We start from the raw sequence: 22,799 nt of genomic DNA, 5'->3' as shown, positions 1-22,799 counted from the left end.
TAAAATCGAAAGCCCGTCTAGCTCAGTTGGTAGAGCGCAAGGCTCTTAACCTTGTGGTCGTGGGTTCGAGCCCCACGGTGGGCGTTCATTTTTAGTTTTGTAGGAAAAGAAGTTTGTATTATTTTTATGATTAATATTTATGATATTTTTATTTTGTATGTTTTATTTTATTTTTAAAAAAATATTCATAAGTTTGTATTATTTTTATGATTAATATTTATAATATTTTTTTTGTATGTTTTATTTTGACTTTATAGAAAAATATATAGTTTCATAAATGAATATTTAAAAAAAAAAAATTAAGAAATGATTCAATCAATAATTTTAAGAAATATATTCAATCAATACTTTATACAATCAATAATTTCTTAATTTTAATTTTAAGAAATATATTTTTTTAATAATTTTTAACATCTTGTCATAATTTTAAGAAATATATTTTATGATCTTGTCATAATATTACAAATATGAACTTCTAAGAAAAATATTATTTGTATCTCTGGGAAAAAAAAGAAAGAAAAACATTGTATAACAAGATGTTAAATCATAATTATGATAATAAATTTTAATTTTAAAAAAGATGTTAAATATTTTTATGATTTAACATTTTTTAATCAACAATCTCCATTATCATCTTGTCATAATATTACAAATATGAACTTCTAAGAAAAATATTACTTGTATCTCTGGGAAAAAAAAGAGACTAAATGTGCCTATAAAACCTCAGTCTATCCATAGGTGTGTTGCTTCGCACATCATTTTTTTTAGGGTTACTGTTGTTTCAAACATCATTATTAGCTGTCAACATCCTCATAGTATCTCGCGGCTTGTGTTATTTTTTTTTCATACTTAATAATGAATTAGGTATATCGAACTAAAGTTAACACTCTTCATCATAATTAGATTCCTTTTTGTTTCTTTGTGATGAGAGCGCACAAAACAGGCACATCTGGTTTAATTATAAAATATTAATAAAATCAGAAGTTCAACCAAAAGCTTAAATCTCTAAAGGGGCTAAAATTGATTTCACAAAGAAGGCTATATTGTGAGTTCTATGGGTTCAGCTTAAGCTCATTTCACAAAACTATATTGTGCCATATATGCCTCAACATATTAAAGTTCCATTTCTGCACCAAAATACATTGCTCTTTATTTGAGACTCAGACACTGAAGATTCTTCTCACTTTCTTCATCCTCCTTTGACATATGGGGCATGTACCGGCCTCATCAGAAATCCTGCCACAATAGATTTCTTTTGCAATCAATGGCTAAACTATATATATATATATATATTATATTCACAAAGTCTTATGTCAGAGAATTAGAACATAAGTCCTTGTTTATTGCTCACTCCATTGAAAATTAGCTGAATTGATCCTAAATGAAACATTATCTTGTCAAAAAGGTTGATGAGTCAAAAGAGAAGTTTCCAAGATGTTTAAATGAATCTATCATTTCTGGTTAATATCTTGGATCTTTCGGTTAATGCTTCTATCAACGCTTTCACAGGAAAAAAGAAAGGTGGGTCTCGGTATGATTATTCTGAAGACTAAAATGGAAAAATAATAGGCAGAACTAATTACTAAACTCTAAATGAATCAGAACGCGCACCAGATCAAAATTCATACAACAGAATATTGTATCAAAAAAATTCTGGTTTAGAATACATTGTTCAGATCACATATGCTAGTTGGATTAATTGGGAGGAATTCATAGTTGTTTTGGACTAGTTATTTTTCTTTTTCTCTAATAAATTGCATTCATAACAACAATCAATAATGTTATCCTACTGCTCTCTTTGTTAAAAATCATTTCTTTATCTAACCTTTCTCCACAAGCATAACAAGTAGCAGAGTGGCCGCAAGGTAGGAAGAAGCAATCTCTCGGCGCGTCACAACATATTGCACAAAGGTGGCAGGACCCACCTTCCTCTAGAGACTTTGCCGCCTCCATCTTCAACCACTCCTCAATTTCTTCTTCATCATGTGATACCGACTCATATGACGAACCCAAGCTTGAATTATCATCGTCTTTGTTCGTCAGCAAAGGGGTTCGCTGGTCGTTATTTGCAGGTGCCTCGTTAACAGTGTGATGGTTGCGTAGTAGTTTGTTTACTATCTTGTATATGACCAGTAGGAGTATGGTAATCAACGCTACATGCACCGAAATTTGGGAAGACAGTGGTTATGTGTTATGAATATATTGCGAGATACAGAAGTTATCAAAGAATTGGGTTAACTGAGTTGAAGTGCAGATTTGGTGGGAAAAAAGAGATTTATTTGAGGTATAATAATTTGTGGTGAAATTTTGTTCACCTTAAAACAACTGGTCATTATGCTGCGGTGAACTATTTGTGGTTTATAACATGAACTGGAATCTGAGACCTCTACATTTTGCAAGTTACCTCCTTGAATAAAAGTACTGGCCTTTATTAATCAATAATAGATCACGAGTTAAACTTTTTAAATCACCTGAGCCAACAAAGTAGACAATCCACCGAGGTCCATATGACAGACTCACATAGAATGCATCAGACTCCTGACATGAAAAAAAAATGGTCAGCATACTGTACAATATGACAAGGTATGATGTGAAATTATCAGATAATCATACTTTACAGCAGTAGTCTTCCAATCTTTTGGGAAAGAAGATTTATTGTGACATCGATAGGAGGGGGGTACTTAATACAATGCACTTTTGATTGAATGATTACCTTAATTTGACCTGTTGATAGAATTGCAAATGCAGGTTTTAACATGAAGAGCTTCAAAGTACATTGTCTACTTTTTAGTGGGCATGTGTAATAAGCTCCTGTTGTGTTATACAAGATACTGCTTATTCTAAACTCCAATTGTACCTAAAACAAAATCACACGAAGCAGAAAGTTTTAGTTTACATAACAAAGAAAGTAAATGAAACTATTACATGTTTGTTATTTGAGATGCTTGTGATTTTGTTTATGTTTTTTTTTAAAGCTCTTTAGATTTATATTTGAAACATTGTCATTTGATTCAGTTCTACACTGTCTAAGGCCTAAGCAATTGAATGAAAGCTGGCACTTCTCTCAAACAAATGCAAAAAAGTTAGCAAATAGAATAATTGACTGTTGTACAGGTTTCAAGGCTATACTGATTTACAAATTATAGTGATTTGTATTTTGTATATTGCTTTTCTCGAGTATGTACCTACATACCTGATACCTGTACATAGCTCATACCAATAATACCAACAATGAGCACCTTACCTCTACTAGAAGATTATTTAAGTTTCCCACAGCAATGAAGTACTCGGAGGCCTTCTCAATTTTCTGGCTGACCGTCCCATTTCCTGAAATTTTTCATTTTAGCACTTGGTGTTTTACAAATTTAAGTTTGTGATTTCAAAAAGCATCTTCACACACACACCATCAATTAGATTCCATGATAAGGTGTTACTAGGTTCTGATGGATTGCCAATCCATCGAAGAAGTTCTTCTTTTCCTAAGCAAGATGAACAAGAAAATATTAGCGTGCTTTATGAGATCTCTTATATTTGTATATTTGCAAGGGAGAAACTAAAATATTTTCTTCAAAACTACATAACTACATGTGCTTGTATATGGGATGCAGCTATTTACCTTCTGCAATTATGAGGTTCAAGGGATAGGACCCTTCATAGTTAACAACATATGATATATTTATCTCAGAACCTTCATTGAGATAGTATACCCAATTCTGTATCAAGATAATTAATTAACTGTCAAAATTACAAATTTCAAAATGAATTAGTACAACAAAAGTACAATAACTATTTTTATCTCTATCTAATAAATAACGGAAGCAAAACTGTGCCCATGATTAATTTGGTTTTTTGAATCAGTAAGCGCAATTTTGTTTCTACAGACCTTGTGAAAACTAGGAGATATAGATATGTTATTTGTCTCTGACCAAAACACTGGCACATTAAGAGGTGGAAGCTTGTGAAATCCATAAACCATCAGCTTATTTTGGGTTGCTTCATCTTCTTTGACCTGGAAATTTAGTAAAAATCAATCAACTCTTGTAATATTCTGATATTACTTATTATCATATTTACTTTTCGATCTGTTCTTTATTGGAAATTAGGTACTCATCTCCTACAAATGAGAATAATCTATCCATTCCTTCTAAAGATATGACATAATTTATTTTTCTTTGTGAATAATAATTTTGTTTGTGAAATATAACATAACTGAAATATAAAAAACTGAAAAATTATTATGTCTATAGTTCAATCAATCAATGTTATATGATATTTAGAAAAATTAAAGTTCTTAATATTCATACATTTTTATTTCTAAGTTTTTAAATTTTCTTATTTTTAAGTTTGATCTTTTCTAGTTATCTATTTCAACAAACTAAAATTCAAAATTAGTATTTTTTTAAATTCAGAACAACATAATTTGACATCAAATTTGAAGCTCAAAAGGATTACAAATTTTCAAAATTTTGTTGATAAATTAGGGATGAGTATATTGTTTCTACTTTTATCAATTAGGAGTATTTTGTAAAATTTTCCAATTTTGATAGGAGTGTGTAAAACAATGTATTCCTCAAGAATAATACTGGCCTTTATGTCCTGAACCAATATAGAGTTGGCCTGAATCAACCGTGAGGCATTGGGGCTCAGCATGATCTCGTTCGAGCCATATACACCTAGTATCAGCATCATTGAAGCTACAAACATATAAAAAAAAATCAAAATATTCAAGTATAAAACTAAAAAATACATCATGTTAATATTAGCGGGGTTCAATTTTAATTTTAAGTTAAAAATCTGGAAAAAATATAAAACTAAAGTAAACTAATGTTTACCAAAGAACCAGAAGATGAGAAGAATGACAAGGCAGGAAAGCGCTTCATCTCGATCAGCAGAGCTCACAACGTCCGACAATGATATGCTTACATGGAACGAGATGCTTTGCTGTTGTGTCTGATGGTTCTCTTGCACAGCAGGTGCAGGAGATGAGACATTGCTGTCATTATTACTGTTCTCAGTGGTGCTGCTAGTGCTGGATGATGCTTCAGCCATTGGAGTCTTCTTCCAATTTGGAGGATATATGAGAAGAGAAGAGAGGAGAAGAGAGTAGATGAAATTTGATTTAAAATGGACGGAAGGCCTGAGAAAAGAAAAAAAAAGTTGTGTAGAAGGCAGTGGAAGGGGAAGAGAACTAACGGTCTTAGTTTTAAATCATGACTTTCAAGCATCACTGGAATGGTAGTTGGTTAAATTCTGTACTAACCCATGCAAAAGGGGTGAGTAGAGCTAGGGAATAAAATAATTCTCAGCAAGACAAAATCATTTCAATGACTATTTGGTTATAGGGTGCGCTTTGAGATTTGTGTCAAGTTAAAACGGACGATGCAAACCTCACCAAGTACTGGTATGACTTAATGACTGCATGAGTCATTCGCTACCCAACTAATAATGTCTTTTAAAGAAACTTTTAGACTGAGAAATGATAAGTACATTAAATTCCGCAAAACAAGCTATATTATTAATTTTATTTTCTTGTTCTTACGTTTGTTTGCATTGTTGTTATGATGGATGCCTTAGGATGGTACATCTTTTAAGGAATTACTAGATAATTTTTAATTTCAGAAATTTTGACAATTTAAAAAAATATAACTTAAATTTGAAATCTAACATTACAAGCATGATCGATATTTTCACAATATATCAAATGATTGGAATTTTAAAAGGTTTAAAATTAACGGTCCTGGATACATCACTTAACAATACTTGAGTTGTATTAAATTTAATTAATTGACTATCTATATATCCAATAACTTACTACAAATTTTAATTTTTTTTTTAATTTCATTGTTAAAATTGTTAAAATAACCATTGTCAAGGAATCCATCCTCTTTTGAACCAACCTACCTTTTGTTTTACTTAATTAGCACAAAAATTGCTTTGCTTTCATTTATTGTTAGGTGGCAGCAGTAGACAAATAATGATTTCCTTTATATCCATTTCATTTGGAGACATGAAATGAAGTTGGAAAGACTACAAATCCAGTTCGACCGTTCCCAAGATTGTAGCGGGAAATACGTGCTCATGCATGCCAGTTTAATTATATCTAAGAGGTCATGAATTTTATAGTGTCTGAACAGTTAAAGTTCTAAGATTTAAAAGAAAATCTAAGACTACAAAACTTTCACAATCTGAAGATCAGATTTCAGGAACTGCATAAAAGCCAAATTAAGACCAGAAATAATCTTATAGTGCCAACTAATTCCGCAATTTACTCCAAACAACCTTTAACCTTGCTTGTTTCGGTAGAAATCCAACATCTGTTTTTCCATGTCATGTGTTTCACCTACTATGACAAGGCAATGCAAAGGATCCCCAAAATCAACCCCTCTTAGGTTCCTCATCGTGTCCGCAACTATTTTCTGGCTGTCACTCCCCAGGCGAGCTATTCCCACACACAGTGTCTCTTCATTATACACTATAAATGAAAGTCAGAGAGCAAAACAAGTATGAGATTACTTTCATACACTGAATTATCCCTACTTCTTTTTAGTGCCGCTCATTTACATTTTGATCCCTGAAATTTCAAATTTTTCATTTTCATCTCTATGCATTCTAGTTAGTAACAATTGGGGGTGGCATCACCAATTCAGTAAAAAAAAAAATCCAGACAACCACCCAAAATAACTAAAATATGCAATCAAAATAACACATTTCATGTCCACATCTGTTAGGACTGACTTTGTTTTCATTAGCTGGAATAGACAAAAGAAGACCAAAGAGCCATTTGCATAACCTTCCTACACAAGTGATAAAAAATATGGGCTAAAATTATTATATTACCAGATTCGCCACGATCAGCTTCCACATCCAAAAGCTGCTCGATTGCAGTGTTAATGGTCATGAATTTTGGAGGTTCATAAACCTTTTTCCCTCTGCACATTAAAGATAATTGGATGTTGTGCAAATCATTAGTGATGTGGAACATAAAATAAGCAATAGCATCTAATCTCAATTAAGCTCCATACTTGCCTCAACTGACACCAAATATGCAATTCGATAAATTTCAAGAACACGTATACTAAAGTTTTGCTAATGTACCTGCACAGGGACTCAAAAGTTGGCTCCTTCACACGTATATCTGCTCATTGAAAACAACAAATATTAGTTTTCTGGACAGATTACATCATATATGCATAAAATATGGTTTTTGCACAACCAGTTCTTCTCTATATGACATACTAATTAAGTATGAGCACACCATATAGTACAAATTACAAAAGATGTTTTTTTTTGGTTGGTAATCAACAACCATACAACATGGATTGGCTATTGTTTCCTATTTTGTAATCCAACAACAAAATAACAAGCAGATGTCATAATAGCATACGAAGACAGTGCAACAGAAGCAAAAGGTAGCACATCTATGAGAGTGGTACCTAGCAAGCAAAGAGTATGAAGCCCGAACTGCCTATTATTTTTAATTTTCACATAAAAGCTATCAGGCCTCCATGTCTCAGTAAAGAATGGTATTGATACAGTCTCGCCGTACCGGTACAGCTGTAGCCCACATGCCCCAATTGCGTTCATTACTGAGGCATTGTGTACCACTTTTACGTTCACTCCCATCTGCCTTGCCCGTACAACTATATCAGTATGTGTAGTAGCTCTACAATTGGAGGTTAAAGATGTATTATATGATTGATAGTTTGTCCTTATTAGTTCTACCAAATATACAACTCTACCTTAATGAAACCTCGAGTAACAAAAAATTTCCCTTTATTATGCTTTAAGCAATTAGCAGCCATTTGCTTCAATTAACTTGAGCAACAAATTACTATGAATATAAAAGAAGATGTAAACTCACCAGAAAGATACCACTACCAATGACAGCTATTTCAGATGACGTTTTAATAAAGATGGCAGCAAAATATAGTATGAAGTTAAAACCTAGACACATATTTGAGTTTCAACAGAAAAATGTACAGCGATCTACTTTTTATTGAATGCAAACTTGAAACAAGAATTCACTAAAATAGCAGATCACTTAATAAACGTTATTAGAAAGTAATGGCACTGTGGTAATTTCAGCAAGAAATATAGCGGCAGGAATTACTAGAAAAGCCCCAATCAAACTCAATACAACCTCATGTTAGCTTCATTTATACCCAACATAACTCTTGTTTTCTAAAGTAAAGAGGGAAAAAAAAAAAAAAAAAAACTCCCGAGAATATTGGAATCAACAGAGCTCAAAGACAGATCTTTAACATGACTAACACTATAACCAGGTCAAACCAATTCCGTTCGGTACCAAAAAATCCATTATTTTACTCCTGTGAAGTCGGAAATTATATCTATCATAATGAAAACAACTTTCTAGATGATCAAAAGAACTGTAGCTTTGCATGGTCGTCAATTGGTACTTTTAACAAATAACAAAATAGATTTCAGAATTTGAGCTACCCAAATGGATCACCAACTACAAGAAAGGCCACGTCAGAATCCAGCGCCTCCTCTAGCATTCGGTCAGCTTTTTCCTCAACCATCTCTCTATCAGCCACTATAATTTCTTTTCCGTACAATTCCTCCTGCACAATAAAAGAAAAAGGGAAACAATAACTAGAGCCAGCTTTCTTCACTTCTCTCATACACACACCATACCTTAAAAGTTACAATGGAACTAGAACCTGACTGACCAGGCACCAGGGTCTAATCTGTTTCTCAATTTGAGGATAATATGAGTTTTCCTGTATTTATTTCAGGACAGTTCTAGCTCAATTGAGACTTAACTGCACACCAAGGATGTTTAAAAGCTAAAATGGATACGTAGAGTCAAATTGCACAATTTTGACAAAAAAATAAAGGACCTTACTCCTTAGTTAATCAATACCACCCAGATTCACTGTCTAGTATTGCCAATTAAAGCAAATTTCTATAGCACAAAAATAAGTAAAATAATGGAAGATATACCAGTTTAGAGAGACCATTTGAGGCTAAGCCAAAGGATAGAAGAGAAGTGTAGGCCTCAATATACACCTTGGCACATTTGCGTACGCAATCAAGGCCCCGAAGAGTGATGTCTCGCTCATCCCCCAATCCCAAGCCCACAATGTATAGCATCCTCTAATTCAAGTTTTTCTTTTCTGATTAAGTAGAGAGAAATAGGAGCAGTGAACACCAGCAAAACTCTACTTTTGCAACCATTTCTTTAAAAACAAGTACGCTTCCACTACTTTAAATTTAATTAAACATATAAAAAGAAATACAAGATTCGGGAAAGAATGTACAGAAATAAATTGTATTTGCAAGCTACAAATTTTATAAAGCACTTCTTTATAGGTGGCTTCCAATGGATGTAGATATGATTCCCATAGGTGGCTTTCAGTTACAAATTTTATAAAGCACTTCTTGTATCTGCTCACTGCCTCACTGGGACTGGTTTTGGGGGTATGGTACATGAGAACAAAAAAGTAAGCTTGGTCCTCATTTAAACAATTCAAGATATGCAAGCAATTTAAACAATTCGAACCTATCAAAATTCTCTTAAAGCCATAATCAATTGGGTTTAAAAACTAATTAGTCCTCATTTGAACAATTGAAGCAATTCCATGTAAATAAAAATTAAGACAAGAATACAAGTTAAAATTATGACGAGAGCTATAGCAATGCACAAAAATAACAAGTGCTTAATCATCTCTGTTTCTCTATTAAATAATTAATTCAATCTAATTTATCTCTGTACCCATGAAAGCTCTCAAATAATTAATTCAATATATATGCAACATAGAAAGCAAGGTTAAGCCAAAGTCTCAAATATGCAATATATAACAGAAATACTTCCAGATAAATTTTTTTTTTTTAAATCGGGCAGTGGCTGATTGTATTAAACACAGAAATAAGGTTACAATGTACCAGTAAACATCGTACCAGCAAAATACAAGAAAAAAACAGAAAAACAGCATGGTGCCAGCACAGTGGCATGGCATACACCACTCGCTATCAGAACCCTATCAACTGCAAAAACGCCCAGACCCTGAATTCATCAGACCGACTAAGCTTGGTAACAACAGTAGAAGGGGATTTACCGAACAGCAGTAGAGGCGGCTAGGGATAGCCCGCACAGACGACGAGCCTTCTTCTTCGCGCAGGCGCAGGGTCCTCCAATTTTTCTTTTTTCGCGTTCGCGTATCGCCGCTCTTGAGAGCGGAGGGTTGAGACTTGAGAGCATTTTTTTTTTTTTTTTGGATTGATCTGGGCTCTGGGCTCTGGGGTAGGCAAATCCACAAATCTGGAGTAGGCAAATTCAAAGAAAAGCCCGGTCCAAAAAAAGTTACCTTCGGTACGTTTCCATAAAAAAAAGTTTCTATAAAAAGGACTTTATGAATATCTACTAAAAATTCATCCCTGTTTTAAACTTTTTCTTACCATAAATATTTTTCAGACTTCGTCTTAATAAAAGTTGCTGAATAAAAAAATTTAAAAATATTTCCTATTTTTTAAAACTTTGGGCACATATAGATTTTTTTTCAAAAACATTCGAGAGATATACAGTGGCAAATTAAATGATTAAGTACACAATCATAATTCAATAGAGGAACACAAAAAATATTTTAAGAGTTATATTGTACTTTAGACACGTTAAATACATATTTTTTCAATGATGAGGAAGAAGCATGGTACTTAAGTCTTTTGATAAAAAGTTATGGAGGAAAAATTAAGTATCTGGAAAAAAATTTAATCAAAAAGATAAAAATATCAATAAGGTAACATTAGTAAAATTGTATAAGTTTGATATCAATATTTTCATGATTTTTTTAATCCGATTACTGGATTGTCCTAAGACTAAGAGTCTTCCAAATAATATCCAAAAATCTCTATCAGATGGTTCAATAATGGAAGTTCCGCATTAATTAGAGAATAGGTACTCATTTAATGACGGTGATAATCTCCTTGCTTTCCCATTTGGCGCTCTTTGATTGGCGTTGATTCCTTAATATATTTTTTTTTTCTTCCTGCAATCCCTTTCTAATTCTCTCTCTTCAGTTTTCCAGTTAATTACATAATACTCCTAACCTTCTTCTAAATTAATGTATCCTTTTGCCCCTTGATAACTACAATTCAGCCAATTAATTACGAGCAATTTAGCAAATTAAAGGGTGCAAAGTGCAACTGTTAATTAATCATAATAAAATAAACGTAAAATACAATTCCACCACAAGTGTTTTAAAGAGAAATAAGTGCATTAATTAGAAAAATTTTAAGTCAATTAACTCCAACAAAGCATTTGTAAATCAAAAGGCAAGAAGTTCATCCTTTGGTGTCAGTTTTAAATGAATCAGGGATGTTCGATTGCATCAGATCAAATTTTAGATCAAAGTCTGTCATCCGCATAAAAAATTATGCTGACAATTTTAAGATTTGGAGAATCCTGTTCGTACGACTCTTGATGCAAATAAGACGGTTTCAATCAGAAACCGAGCCATCAAACCGGTTCCCACTCCATTTTAAAAACCGTGCTACAGCGGAAAAATATTTAGCAAGAAAAATAAACAGTAACACTAATTAATAGGCTTACATCTCGAAAATTATCAAACAGTGGTACTAATTGATAGGATTATCTAAGTCCCCATCTTTTATTTTAAAAGAAAAAAATAGGTTCCGCGATTCTGGATCTTATTGAGGAACCTATCAGGATTCTATTAATTGCTGAAAAGTAATTAATTACTTAGAAGGTCTTTTAGGCAATTTTACAACCCATAATTCATTGGCATTTTGCAATCCTTTTCTGCGTCATTAATAAGTAGCAGTAGGCACACGCCATAAACAGAGAGATTTAGCGAGAAAATAATTGTCATTTTCATACTTTCAATTTGAGTTGTTGTTGTGGGAAAGCAACCATTGGCTTGCTCTTGATAGAAAATATTGATCATTGCAACCGAATTTTTTATTAATAAAAATAAATTAAATTAAATATCGAAAAAGAATAATACTTTTGAATTTTTGCGAAAACTAGGTAGACCGGGTTATGATAACCCGTCCCACTGGACGGGTTCAATTAACCCGTCCCTTAATATCCGATTACGCGATAGAGTTTAGCGAAATTTAAAAAAAAAAGCCGGACGGGTTAAGGAATCCCGTCCAGACCCAAAAAAAAAAATGCTGGCCGGGTTAAGAGGTCCCGTCCCGACCCCAAAAAAAAAAAAAAAAAATACTGGCCGAGTTAAGAGAGCCCGTCCCGACCCAAAAAAAAAAAAAAAAGCTTGGACGGGTTAAGAGGACCCGTCCCACAGCTGTTTTATCCTTCCCTTTCGCTGTCTCTGGTGTCTCCCGTCTCCACTCCGCACGCTGAAAAAAAACGGAGACAGCGAAGGCGATCCCGAATCTCTGGGACGGACTGCGCCAACCCGCCCGACTGGGTTAATTTCGCCCTCCTCCATCAGACCCGCCTTCAGGTTTTTTTTTTTTTAAATATAATTAAAATCAATTAGTATAAAGTATGTTAATTTATAGTAATTTCTAATTTGATTTGTTATCAAATTATTGATTATAGTGAATTTTATTAATTGCATTTTAAAATATTTGATTAGAAGTGTTCAAACGGTTCGGTTTTAGACTAAACCGAATTAGTTCGGTTATTTTGGTTTATTGGATCGGTTCGGTTATTTCAGTTTATTGGATCAATTCGGTTGATTTTTCAAAATCGAATTATAACTTCATTTCGGTTCGATTTGAAAAAAATTTAAAACCAAAATAACTGAACCAACCGAACTTGCATGTAATATGAATTTGATCGGAACCACACCCTTTTATTTGTTAATACTCCGGTTTATTTCTTAATCAATTGTTATCTTAGTTTATTTCTTAATAGTCCGGTTTATAATCAATTGTTTTAATTAAAAAAATTAATATATTTCGGTTTGAACCGAACAAACCGAGCAAACCGAAATAAAACTTTAGTTCGATTCGATTGCAATGCTAATTCGGATCGGTTCGGTTCTATTTGTAAAACTGAATGAAAACTTTGGTTTGCCAAGTTCGGATCGGTTTCAACCGAACTAAACCGATGAACACCCCTAGTATTGATAGCATTAGTTTAATTATTTTTGAGATTAACTGTCTACTCTCAATTAGTAGTTGCAATTTATTAGATATAAATAATTCATAGGATTATTTGGACAATATTCTAGCCTAAAGTTCATAGTTCATTAATTTTAGATTTTTTGGTAATACAAGTAATTTAGGTAATGTAGGTACTTATTTTCCTAATCTATTCTGAAAATGAATTGAATTAATTAGATTTCATTTTATTAGTTTGGTAAGTGTATTTTGCAAGAAGTGATAAATTAGATAATTTATTCATCTTGTATTTTATTTATTTCTCAATTTATTTATTCTTGTGAGTTTTAGAGAAGGTCGTAAGATTTTTCCCAACTACCGAATAGTTGTGCGATTGTCAGCTCTCGACCACGCCACAACTTGTTATATTTGGGAATAATTCCCTTGTATTTTTTACGAACTAGCCCTTTAATGCTTTTAATGGTTAAGGCAACATTCTCCCTAATATCTTCTCGTATAACATCGGCGACAATTTTTGCAGTTAATTGTGCATGATCGGTACGAGAAGCATCGGCATGGCATGTATGTGGTCCTGAAATTGTTCTAATTTCCCACTTAGATGAAAATAATTCAGACTTAGCATACAAACGCCACGTACACCTGGTGTCCTTGCAATTGACTACCATGCTAGTTCTATTGCTCCCCGTAATTTTTACTTCAATATTCTTTTTGATGTGATAACTATTTATTTTCAATTGTAGGGCCTCTTTTGAAGAGAACTCATTACCTACAGCAAGTGTATCATGAACATGATTCGGCCTACTGAAGAAGTTGACATCTGCGGGTTGAAATGCCGAGGTGTCATTGAAGCTTGCCACAGGGTGACTTACACCGCGGTCACTTATGGGAAAATGTTCAGCCTGAACGCGTGGTGTTTGGTGTGATTGTGTTGAGGTATCATTCTGGACATCCCCTTCTGAATCATCTTCATTATCCCAGTCAGCGTCATCCTCACATGAGTCAGCGTCCTCTTCATCATCACTTTGCGGCACATCATCAAAATCAGCATTAGGATCAGCTGCCTCCGGTGGATCGATCCATGGGCTATTCTGATTACTGTATTCTGTCTGAACAGACGGTGACAACTCGTTCATATTGGGATAAGGATGTAGATAAAGGTCTCGCCTCGGTGTTTGTTGTGTTGGATAGGGTTCGAAGAAACTGGGACCCGCATAGTTACCACTATATTGGGTCTGTTGAGGGTCTTGCCTCGGTGTTTGTTGTGTCTGATAGGGTTCGAAGAAATTGGGACCCGCATAGTTATCACTATGTTGGGTCTGTCGAGGTTCTGGATTTGGTTCTGGTACCATACTATTAAGAAATAACTGCGGTTGTATTTCACCGATGATTGGAACCAACTCAATGTATAAATCAAGAAAAGTATACTGGGTTTGGGCACACATACTTTGGATATAAATACCTCTCCAACTCTGATCGCACACGATTTCAATTTTCTCATAATAACGTCGGGTTGTTGTACCAACATTAACCCGTGCATGTGCTTTTAGGTTATACTCATTCTCGGAATATCCAAAGTTGGCGATAAATTTCACCTTTCACATCATACCAATCGTGTTCATCAGTCACACTCAATGAAAATTGAGGACTAATACTATACTCTACTCCTTTACGACCCTGTCGTATTTCACCACCAAAATAAATCCTCAACATCAACATGATTAATTATTTTTATAAATTAACCTGCACAATAATGAATAAATCACATATTATTATTATTATTATTATAATAATAACTAATATTAATTAAATTATTCTACAAGAGTTACTAAATGACATATCAGAAAATAACAAAATCATTTAATTGAAGAAATATAAAGTTCAATAATTACGTAAAAACAAATTAAATTTGATAACATTTTAGTGATACCTTACAAAATTTATCTATTGAAATATATTCGTAACTAATATTAATCAAATAAAAATTACATATTATTAACTTAACAATAATGAATAAATTACATATTATTATTACATTAATAAAAAAAATATTAATTAAATTATTTTATAAAAATTACTGAATAATATAGCATAAAATATAATTAAAGAGTTACCTATTTAAAATTTGATTTCGCTATCAACGGCAATTACTTCTCTCTGTCTGAGTGTGATGAGCTTCTTCTCTGAACGCCTTCTGCTGTCTCTGTCCGACGGAAAATGAAAAATGATCAACCATTCTTCGTTAAAAGAGTACCTGGACGGTGTAAAACAGCCCGTCCCACTTTTTTTTTTCCCGCCGGGACGGGTTTAACAAAACCGTCCAGATTTTTTTTTTTTTAAATTCGGGACGGGTTGTCTAAATCCGGCCACGTTTTTTTTTTTTTATTTCGGGACGGGTTGTCTAAACCCGGCCATAGATTTTTTTTTTTCCTTCTCACGAATTTGGTTAGCGGGATTAGGGGACGGGTTACCACAACCCGGTCTACCTAGTTTTCGCAAAAAATCAAAAGCATTATTCTTTTTCGATATTTAATTTATTTTATTTCTATTAATAAAAAATTCGGATCAAACCGCCTTGTGATTTTTGGAGAAATAATGCTTTTCTTTCTTTGTTTTTTTTTTTTTCCATCGCTATTGAGCATTACGCGTCCATTTATTTTCGCCATAATATTTCGATTTTAATTATTTTAAATATTATTACTAACGTGATTTTCAGATGTGAATCAAACTGAAAATTTGAAACAGCTGCATAAATCTAAAAAAATGAGATTTGGATAATTAGTTTATAGCAGTGTTGTAATGTGAATCAAACTGAAGGTTTGAAGCAGCTGTATAAATCTAAAAAAATGAGATTTGGATAATTAGTTTATAGCAGTGTTGTAAATAACGGCATGCACTTGTCGGACAGATAGAGTACAGCCAAACGATTAACTAGAAATAATAAGCTGTAATCGGAAATAATCGGTCGATTAGTCAAAAAAATCTGTAATAATTTAATCGCCGTCAACAACTAATCAACCGATTAATCGGCCAAACAGTCATTTTTTTATAACACTGATTAATAGCACTGGCCGATTAATTCATGTTATGCACAATACCATAACATCATTCATATAAGATATATATTTTTAAATAGAATAAATATTTCAACATAATAAACACTATTAATTTGGTTTTCATAAAAAACAGCTTTACTGATTATTTACAATTGATTTATGTGACCAGATTGTATAAATTGATTATAAAATGGCTCCTCCGATATTAGTAGGGTAGATTTTTACATAATTCAAACCAATAGTGTTTGTTTCTTTAAAAATATTAAATTTTGTTCTATTTAAAAATAAAATCTTCATATGATATGCAGATATATAAGAATCATATAAGAAGGCTACCAAACAAATAATATACGCCTGACATAATCACGGTTTTACACCTGATGTGTAATTATTAAGAAATTAGACCGTCTCCGAAAACAAATTGCCTTGTAGATCAAGCGTCGTATCGATCGTACACTTCAGAGCACAATAAAACAATGTGTCAATTCTCACACCTTCAAACTAATTTTGTTGTTGTTTTGTTTGAGTCAAAGTGTCAAACTAACTCTTTGCATGAAAAAAAGTTAAAAAGGCATTATTTGGTCGTACTATTGTCGCCTAGTAGAGTTGCATATTAGCCGATTAGCCTGTAATTATTATGTCTTATAGCCTGCTGTAGCCAATTAGGCAAGTAGCTAATCCGCCGAGTCTGACATAGCGTACTGGTTAGACTTTAGAGACTTACGAGTGTGTTGACCACTTAAGTAGTTAAGTTAACGGACCTGTCCGGCGGGCCCTACCTACCAGGGACAAGTGTCTGTCTAGAATACTAGAATTTTAGATAGAGCTACAGAGGGAAACATACGAGATGCTGATTAGCCTGTTGTGCTGGCGGAGCAGTTGCCCGGACAGCTCTCGGTCAAAATCAAAATGAGGAGCATCAACATCAATCATGAATTCGGAAAGGCAAATTGCAGTGGGCCCCCACCCCAGGTCCATTGTACCCTCCCTCCCATTCAGTCCGGATCCTCTGCATTATCTAATCGCTTAATTTTAAATCTGGACCATCCGATCAGAATCCGGACCAATCCGATCCAAACCTGTGTAATTCATGGGACCTAAGATTCATAGTGGATGACTGGATTCAAGCGCACAGTCCCAGTCTGAGACTCGTTGCGAGGTGAGAAAGAGGAGGTAGCACAATTGACTAGAAAAATATTCTAAATTTGTTATATTTAAAGATCTAAAGTTCGATTTCTCCTCACAAATTTTAGTAGCTACTATTTAAAAAAAAAAAAAAAGACTCGTTGCGAGGTACCCTCAAAACAATATAAACGGCAAGTTGTTATCCTATTGCCTTTCCCTCCAAAAAGAAGAAAAGAATTCACCTCCTACTGACGGAACCTATTCACATCCGTAACTTGCCAAGAAATAATATAAACGGCTAGTAGTTATGAAGCAATGGATATTTTTCTGTGCCTATCACGGATTTTTAGAAAGGGTTAATTTGGAAATATACGTTCAACAATTATTACTAAAATTATATGCATCTAAGACTGTCTAAATATATATGTTTAGGATGATCTTTCAGCACAATGCCAGGTGCATTAAAAATATCTCCAAAACGTCATGTTTTTAGACAGTCACATATCTCTTCGATTAAAAAATAAAAAATGTAATTTTTTCAGAAAAAATATAAAAATATATTTACGATTCAAAATATTTAAGAATCATGTGTCGTCCTAGAAGTTTATCCATCCTAGTAAGTATATTTACTCCCCTCCCATTTTATGTGACTCATTAAGCTATTAGAGCCGGAAAATAAAAAAGCAACATTGTGACTAATTGGAACAAATGTAAAATTCAATTACTGCATAATAACAAATTCAACTTGCGTGATCAATCGTTAAAAAATTATAGATATGTCATAATTTAAAATCGAGTTTACATTTACGATAGACAATACAAATACATAATGAATAAATATTCAAATACATATTTGGAAACTAAAATATATGCACATGTAATAACAATAAGGATTTTAAAATAATAAAGTTTACATTTATTAGTATTCATGTAATTAATAAGTATTATGTTATCATAATATTTCAATTAAAAAATGAGGAGAAGATTAGAACCCGAGTTGCACAAATAGAAATTTGATAATTTGATATCGTTATGCAAAACCAAAAGCATCTGCTCCGAAATATTTCGAATCGAATATAATTCAGATATGCACATTTTTTATAGAAAGCTATAAATTATGAGTATCTGCATTCCCACTATTTTTTCCAAATATAGATCCGAATAATGACAGTCGTTCCGTGTACACTCTCTGTAATCCAGCTCCAAAATAAATGCTTGTTCAAGTCAAATAAAATATTTTAACGAGAAATATACGAAATTTTCTTTATGAAAATTAATGATTTTATTTACAGGAAAGATGAACCCACCTGTCCGGTCTCTTGAAACCTAGAATTACCCACTTGGGTCATTGTGGTGGTACCAAATGATGAACCCGTATCCTCTCAGGTATTGCACAATTATTGCAGCGGATCACTTACTTTACAGTTTGAGATTAAATCTCAACCGGCTTGTGATTCGGGTCACTGTAGGGGGCCTCATTTTTGGGCTTTGAGATTTGTGCCAAGTTAAAAAGTACGGTTCAGATCTAGTAATTGTAAAAGATTCCCTTATCAGGTATTGGAGAGGATGTGAATTCCCAAATGATCCCCTTGCATAGCAATTTTCCGAGGACTCATTGTCCAGACACTTTTTGCAAATAAGATCACACCGTTACGGACACAGCAAATCAATATCTTAACAGAAATGAAACTGATATTCTTTCTTTTTCAACGGAGACAAATGTCAGAGGTGGCAGAGGTAGTACCCCCAACTGAATTGAGTTCAGAGTTCAGACTCCGTCTTTGCGGAGAGCAACATGCCTGATACATGATTCATACATGATTCATACTTATATTACAAGTTACACCAGTACGCTGTGCCCTGTACATACATCTTTCAAAAAAGATTCATGAAAAAGAAACATATAAAATACAAATGAATATTAAGCAGTACGACACCTTGACCTATCCCCCGGGCCATGGCCTCTTCTTGGATTTGGATAGTATCATAGTCTTAAATAATTTGCCAATTGCACGATCTAATATAACGACGCAATATTATAAGAGTGCGTATGAATTGGCGATTATTTAAAGTAGTTACTCATCAATTCGAACTCAAAATAGTAAAATAAGAACACAAAATATAATATCTGCACGAATAATTAAACATAATTAATTAACAGACAAAAAACTAACAAGATTACTATTTTCCTCCACATTCCTCTCCTCACTTGCGCAAGTCATGAATTATTATAACAAAATCAAACGGAAAAAAAAAGGAAAAAAAATTGAAATGCCCAACCATTGCGCAATTAAATTCATACCTAAACACCTCCTCAAATCAACCTCCTAAAAATTCTAATAATACCTACAATAATGCTGTTGCGACCTCAACTGTTCTCTAAACCTTGCAATAAATTCCTCGGCTTTCCTGTCAACTACACCCGCTTCCTTTTCCCCTTCTTCTTCCATCAGAAACGGCGAGTCGGTGACTCTGAGTTGTCGTGCCCCGACCGGTGTTTCCCAATTGATCCAAGGAGATGGTGACGCAACCGACTCGACCTCCTCATCTTGATTCCCTATGTCAAGCACATCGAATATCCTCATCACACTCGACACCTCATCGTTTCTATAACTCGATGTAAGGGAGCGCTTGTTGCTCCGGCGAAAGAGCTTCGGTTTGGAGACATTGTAGAGAGGGGTGTTGCTGCAACTGAACTCGACTTCTCTCGGCACATAGACAGCGGTACCGGGGTCCATGGACCGACAGGAGAGTACCGACATGTAGTGCTTTGCGTTGCTGGTTGACGGGTGATGGTCGGTGAGGCGTTTAAGCGACTTGGCAGTGAGGCGGCCCCGCTTAGAGAGAAGGTGGAGTTCTAGAGAGAGCCACTGCTTGGAGATACCTTTGTAAAGGAGATAGTACACGGCTTGAAGAACTTGCCATAGCCGTTTTGTTGGAGTCTGTGGGTCATTGGTTGCCATGTTTTCACCTTTCTAATATTTCTTTTGATTTTTTTTGGAGATGGGGGAAGGGGGGTCAGGGTGTTTGTTGTTTCTTGGTTTGTGGGGATGTGTTTGGAGAAGTGGGGGAGAGATGAAGAATTTAAAGAGGCGCAAATAATTGAGGGATTTCTAGTGAGAGATTTGGCTGTGAGATAAAGAGACGGAGCGAAAATACCAGTGGCAGTTCACAGTTCACACCTATTCGGATAAATAAATTAAAATTAATTAAGGTTGTTTTGTGCAAATTTTGTGGAATACTTGTCGTCAGACGTTGATGTCTGTTAGTCTGTTTGGATCTTTTCCATAAAAGACCTTCGTATATTTTCAAATAATTTAATGCACACATTGAATAGTATGTTAGTATGAGCAGGAGAACCTGGAATAATGCGCAATTAATGTCAGCTTTTCTTCGCCTGTAATCCTGTTCATTGTGTGCGGATATTATCATCATAGTATCAGGTTATCAGAACTCATGAGCATTTTTGTTTTCTTTTGCCAAACATTTTTTCTATTCTCCATTCATCAATGGATGCGTCCATTATATTTTAAGTTGAGATCCACTCAAGGTGCCTTTTAACTTCATAAACAAAAATTTAAACTCGATTCATCAATAGACATTTTGGTAGTAACAATGTTTATTTAAACAAAAAATATTGCGATTAATCAATAAACAAAAATGTAAACTCGATTCATCTCATTATTGTTAGGGTTAATCGTATTATGGTAGTAACAATGTTTTGTCAAATCAAATAAATATTTTCAACTAGAAATTTATAAACATAAATAGTACAAGATTTGACGGAATTTGACATTATTTGTTAATAAGGGAATTAGTGTTTGGTATCCAATGTGTTAATTTTTATTTTTATATAATTTGATAGACTTAAATTATTGAAGTTAATTATATACACAGAGAATTTTGATTTCATGCATCGCGATAATCATCAAAATATGAGAGAATTAACAAAATTTAATCCGTTGTTTTATTAGTTCTTGAAGAAATGATACAACTCTCTATGAACACAAGTACATAATATGTCTAAAGTATTAAATTAAATTTTCTATTTAAAATTTATTTGTATAGACATCGTTTTATCACCAAAACATTTTACATTTAATCCGTCCTCGTACGGATATGTAAACCATAACCGGTGCTAATATCACAAACGATCAATAAAAAACAAAGTTCTAAATAGCAGCGCTATACCGCTGCTATAACGTTTTTCAATCATAAAAACTATGGCACTATAGCGCGCTATTCCGCGCTATATGAACATATCGTCGTTTTTTAACCATTCCGCTATAAAGATATAAACATTATTTAAACCTTTGATAAAAAAAATATATCAAAATTGATTTTACCCAGTAGATGGTTCGGTTTGTGGCTCACAATTGCACAACTGTTGATGTTGGAATTCCTTGTAATTGTTTTTGTTTTCCTATTTAAACAAAAATGTGTGAACATTAACAATAATGTGAAAATTACTACCATAAAAATGAATAATAACTAACAATAGTAATTATAGTATAACTATTAAACTTCATTGATATAAAATGTGACCATTATCAATAAAAGATAACATTATCATAAAAAAATTTGCTTAACTAAAATATGAAGATTAGGAACATCAAATATGAGATTACATATTAAGATGAACACTAATAACGTTGAAATGTGAACATTACACAAAGATTGATGAATGCCAATTTCTCTATACATAACTAGTGCGGAAAGGTAGCTTAAGCTCAAGCTCACCACAATAGTTCAGAATTTCATATGCTTAAGCCCACTGACATGCATTTTGATGTGTCATCATTGATTTTTCTGTGCAAAATATCAAAAGTGTGAATCATGTATCAATTAAAATTTGTATACGACTCACACTTGACCAATTAAAAGTGAATCCTGTATAATATGAATTTGTAATTTATTGACATTTATCAACAATCTAACCAGATTTATAAATGATTGAAATTTATTAAGTGTGAAACTTATACAAGTTTTTCATTAAGAATGAATCATTTATAAATTTAAATTTGCACAAAGTTTAAATTTTATAAAATTCACATTTTGAATAAATTTTCGCATAAAAATTGAGACCAGCAAATGGCACCCCGCACCCCCAGGCCAGCTATTAGAGTGCGTATCCTCTGAGACATCTCATATTTTGCGTGACCAACGTGTCTGGTGCCTATTCCGGGGTGACGTAGGGGCCAATATTATTTGAGCTTTGAGATTCACGCAGAATGTATTGCAACGGTTGAGATTTTTCAAAAGTCACAAAATATGAGATATCTCAGAGGATGCGAATTCCAGCTATTAATCCCTTCCATCCAAAGAGCGAAGCCATACTTTCAAATTATAATGATCAAACGTGAATGAAGGTCAATTATATAAAATTTTTATAATGAAAATGATAATCAATTTTATAGAAATCATAACATTTTACTCTATATCTACGGCCATTTTTATTAATATCCAAAAAACAAAACTTAATTTTAAAAATAACCATCAGTTCTGGTTTTTTTCAAAAATAACCAAACCGCCAGAACTACGGGCGGTTTC

General features: G+C 33.4%; 3 protein-coding genes and 1 non-coding gene across 6 annotated transcripts; 1 reads left to right on the top strand and 3 right to left on the bottom strand.

Annotated features, from left to right (window-relative positions):
- The first annotated feature begins 11 nt into the window (after positions 1-11).
- On the top strand, positions 12-84 carry TRNAK-CUU (transfer RNA lysine (anticodon CUU)). Its single transcript has one exon. It is a non-coding gene; the product is annotated as a tRNA-Lys (tRNA).
- Positions 85-972: 888 nt separating this feature from the next.
- LOC144563111 (E3 ubiquitin-protein ligase APD2-like) lies at positions 973-5,136 on the bottom strand. Of its 2 annotated transcripts, none has more exons than XM_078312502.1 (10): positions 4,833-5,136; positions 4,588-4,694; positions 3,884-4,009; positions 3,617-3,713; positions 3,405-3,479; positions 3,245-3,327; positions 2,714-2,857; positions 2,472-2,535; positions 1,826-2,153; positions 973-1,236 (listed from the first exon to the last, which is right to left on the bottom strand). In XM_078312502.1, exons 1-10 carry the CDS (start codon positions 5,047-5,049, stop codon positions 1,161-1,163), a joined length of 1,317 nt encoding a protein of 438 aa, XP_078168628.1. In that variant the 5' UTR covers positions 5,050-5,136; the 3' UTR covers positions 973-1,160. The 2 variants fall into 2 exon arrangements, with proteins under 2 accessions (XP_078168628.1, XP_078168627.1); XM_078312501.1 differs by having other exon boundaries at positions 2,472-2,538; positions 4,833-5,135.
- Positions 5,137-6,073: 937 nt separating this feature from the next.
- On the bottom strand, positions 6,074-10,204 carry LOC144563407 (Tetrapyrrole (Corrin/Porphyrin) Methylase). 2 transcript variants are annotated; one of them, XM_078312879.1, is made up of 7 exons: positions 10,080-10,204; positions 8,965-9,137; positions 8,458-8,582; positions 7,434-7,663; positions 7,096-7,135; positions 6,838-6,929; positions 6,074-6,472 (listed from the first exon to the last, which is right to left on the bottom strand). In XM_078312879.1, exons 2-7 carry the CDS (start codon positions 9,112-9,114, stop codon positions 6,282-6,284), a joined length of 828 nt encoding a protein of 275 aa, XP_078169005.1. In that variant the 5' UTR covers positions 9,115-9,137; positions 10,080-10,204; the 3' UTR covers positions 6,074-6,281. The 2 variants fall into 2 exon arrangements, with proteins under 2 accessions (XP_078169005.1, XP_078169004.1); XM_078312878.1 differs by lacking the exon at positions 10,080-10,204 and having other exon boundaries at positions 8,965-9,361.
- Positions 10,205-19,371: 9,167 nt separating this feature from the next.
- On the bottom strand, positions 19,372-20,339 carry LOC144563488 (Avr9/Cf-9 rapidly elicited protein). Its single transcript, XM_078312972.1, has one exon. The coding sequence runs from the start codon at positions 20,210-20,212 to the stop codon at positions 19,586-19,588; it is 627 nt and encodes a 208-aa protein (XP_078169098.1). The 5' UTR covers positions 20,213-20,339; the 3' UTR covers positions 19,372-19,585.
- Between the last annotated feature and the right edge of the window lie 2,460 nt (positions 20,340-22,799).

The sequence above is a fragment of the Carex rostrata genome, chromosome 12, assembly GCF_964058835.1.
Source record: "Carex rostrata chromosome 12, lpCarRost1.2, whole genome shotgun sequence".
Lineage (NCBI taxonomy): Eukaryota > Viridiplantae > Streptophyta > Magnoliopsida > Poales > Cyperaceae > Carex > Carex rostrata.
The sequence above is the reverse complement of the archived record's forward strand: the minus strand, read 5'-3'. Positions and strand labels throughout refer to the sequence as shown.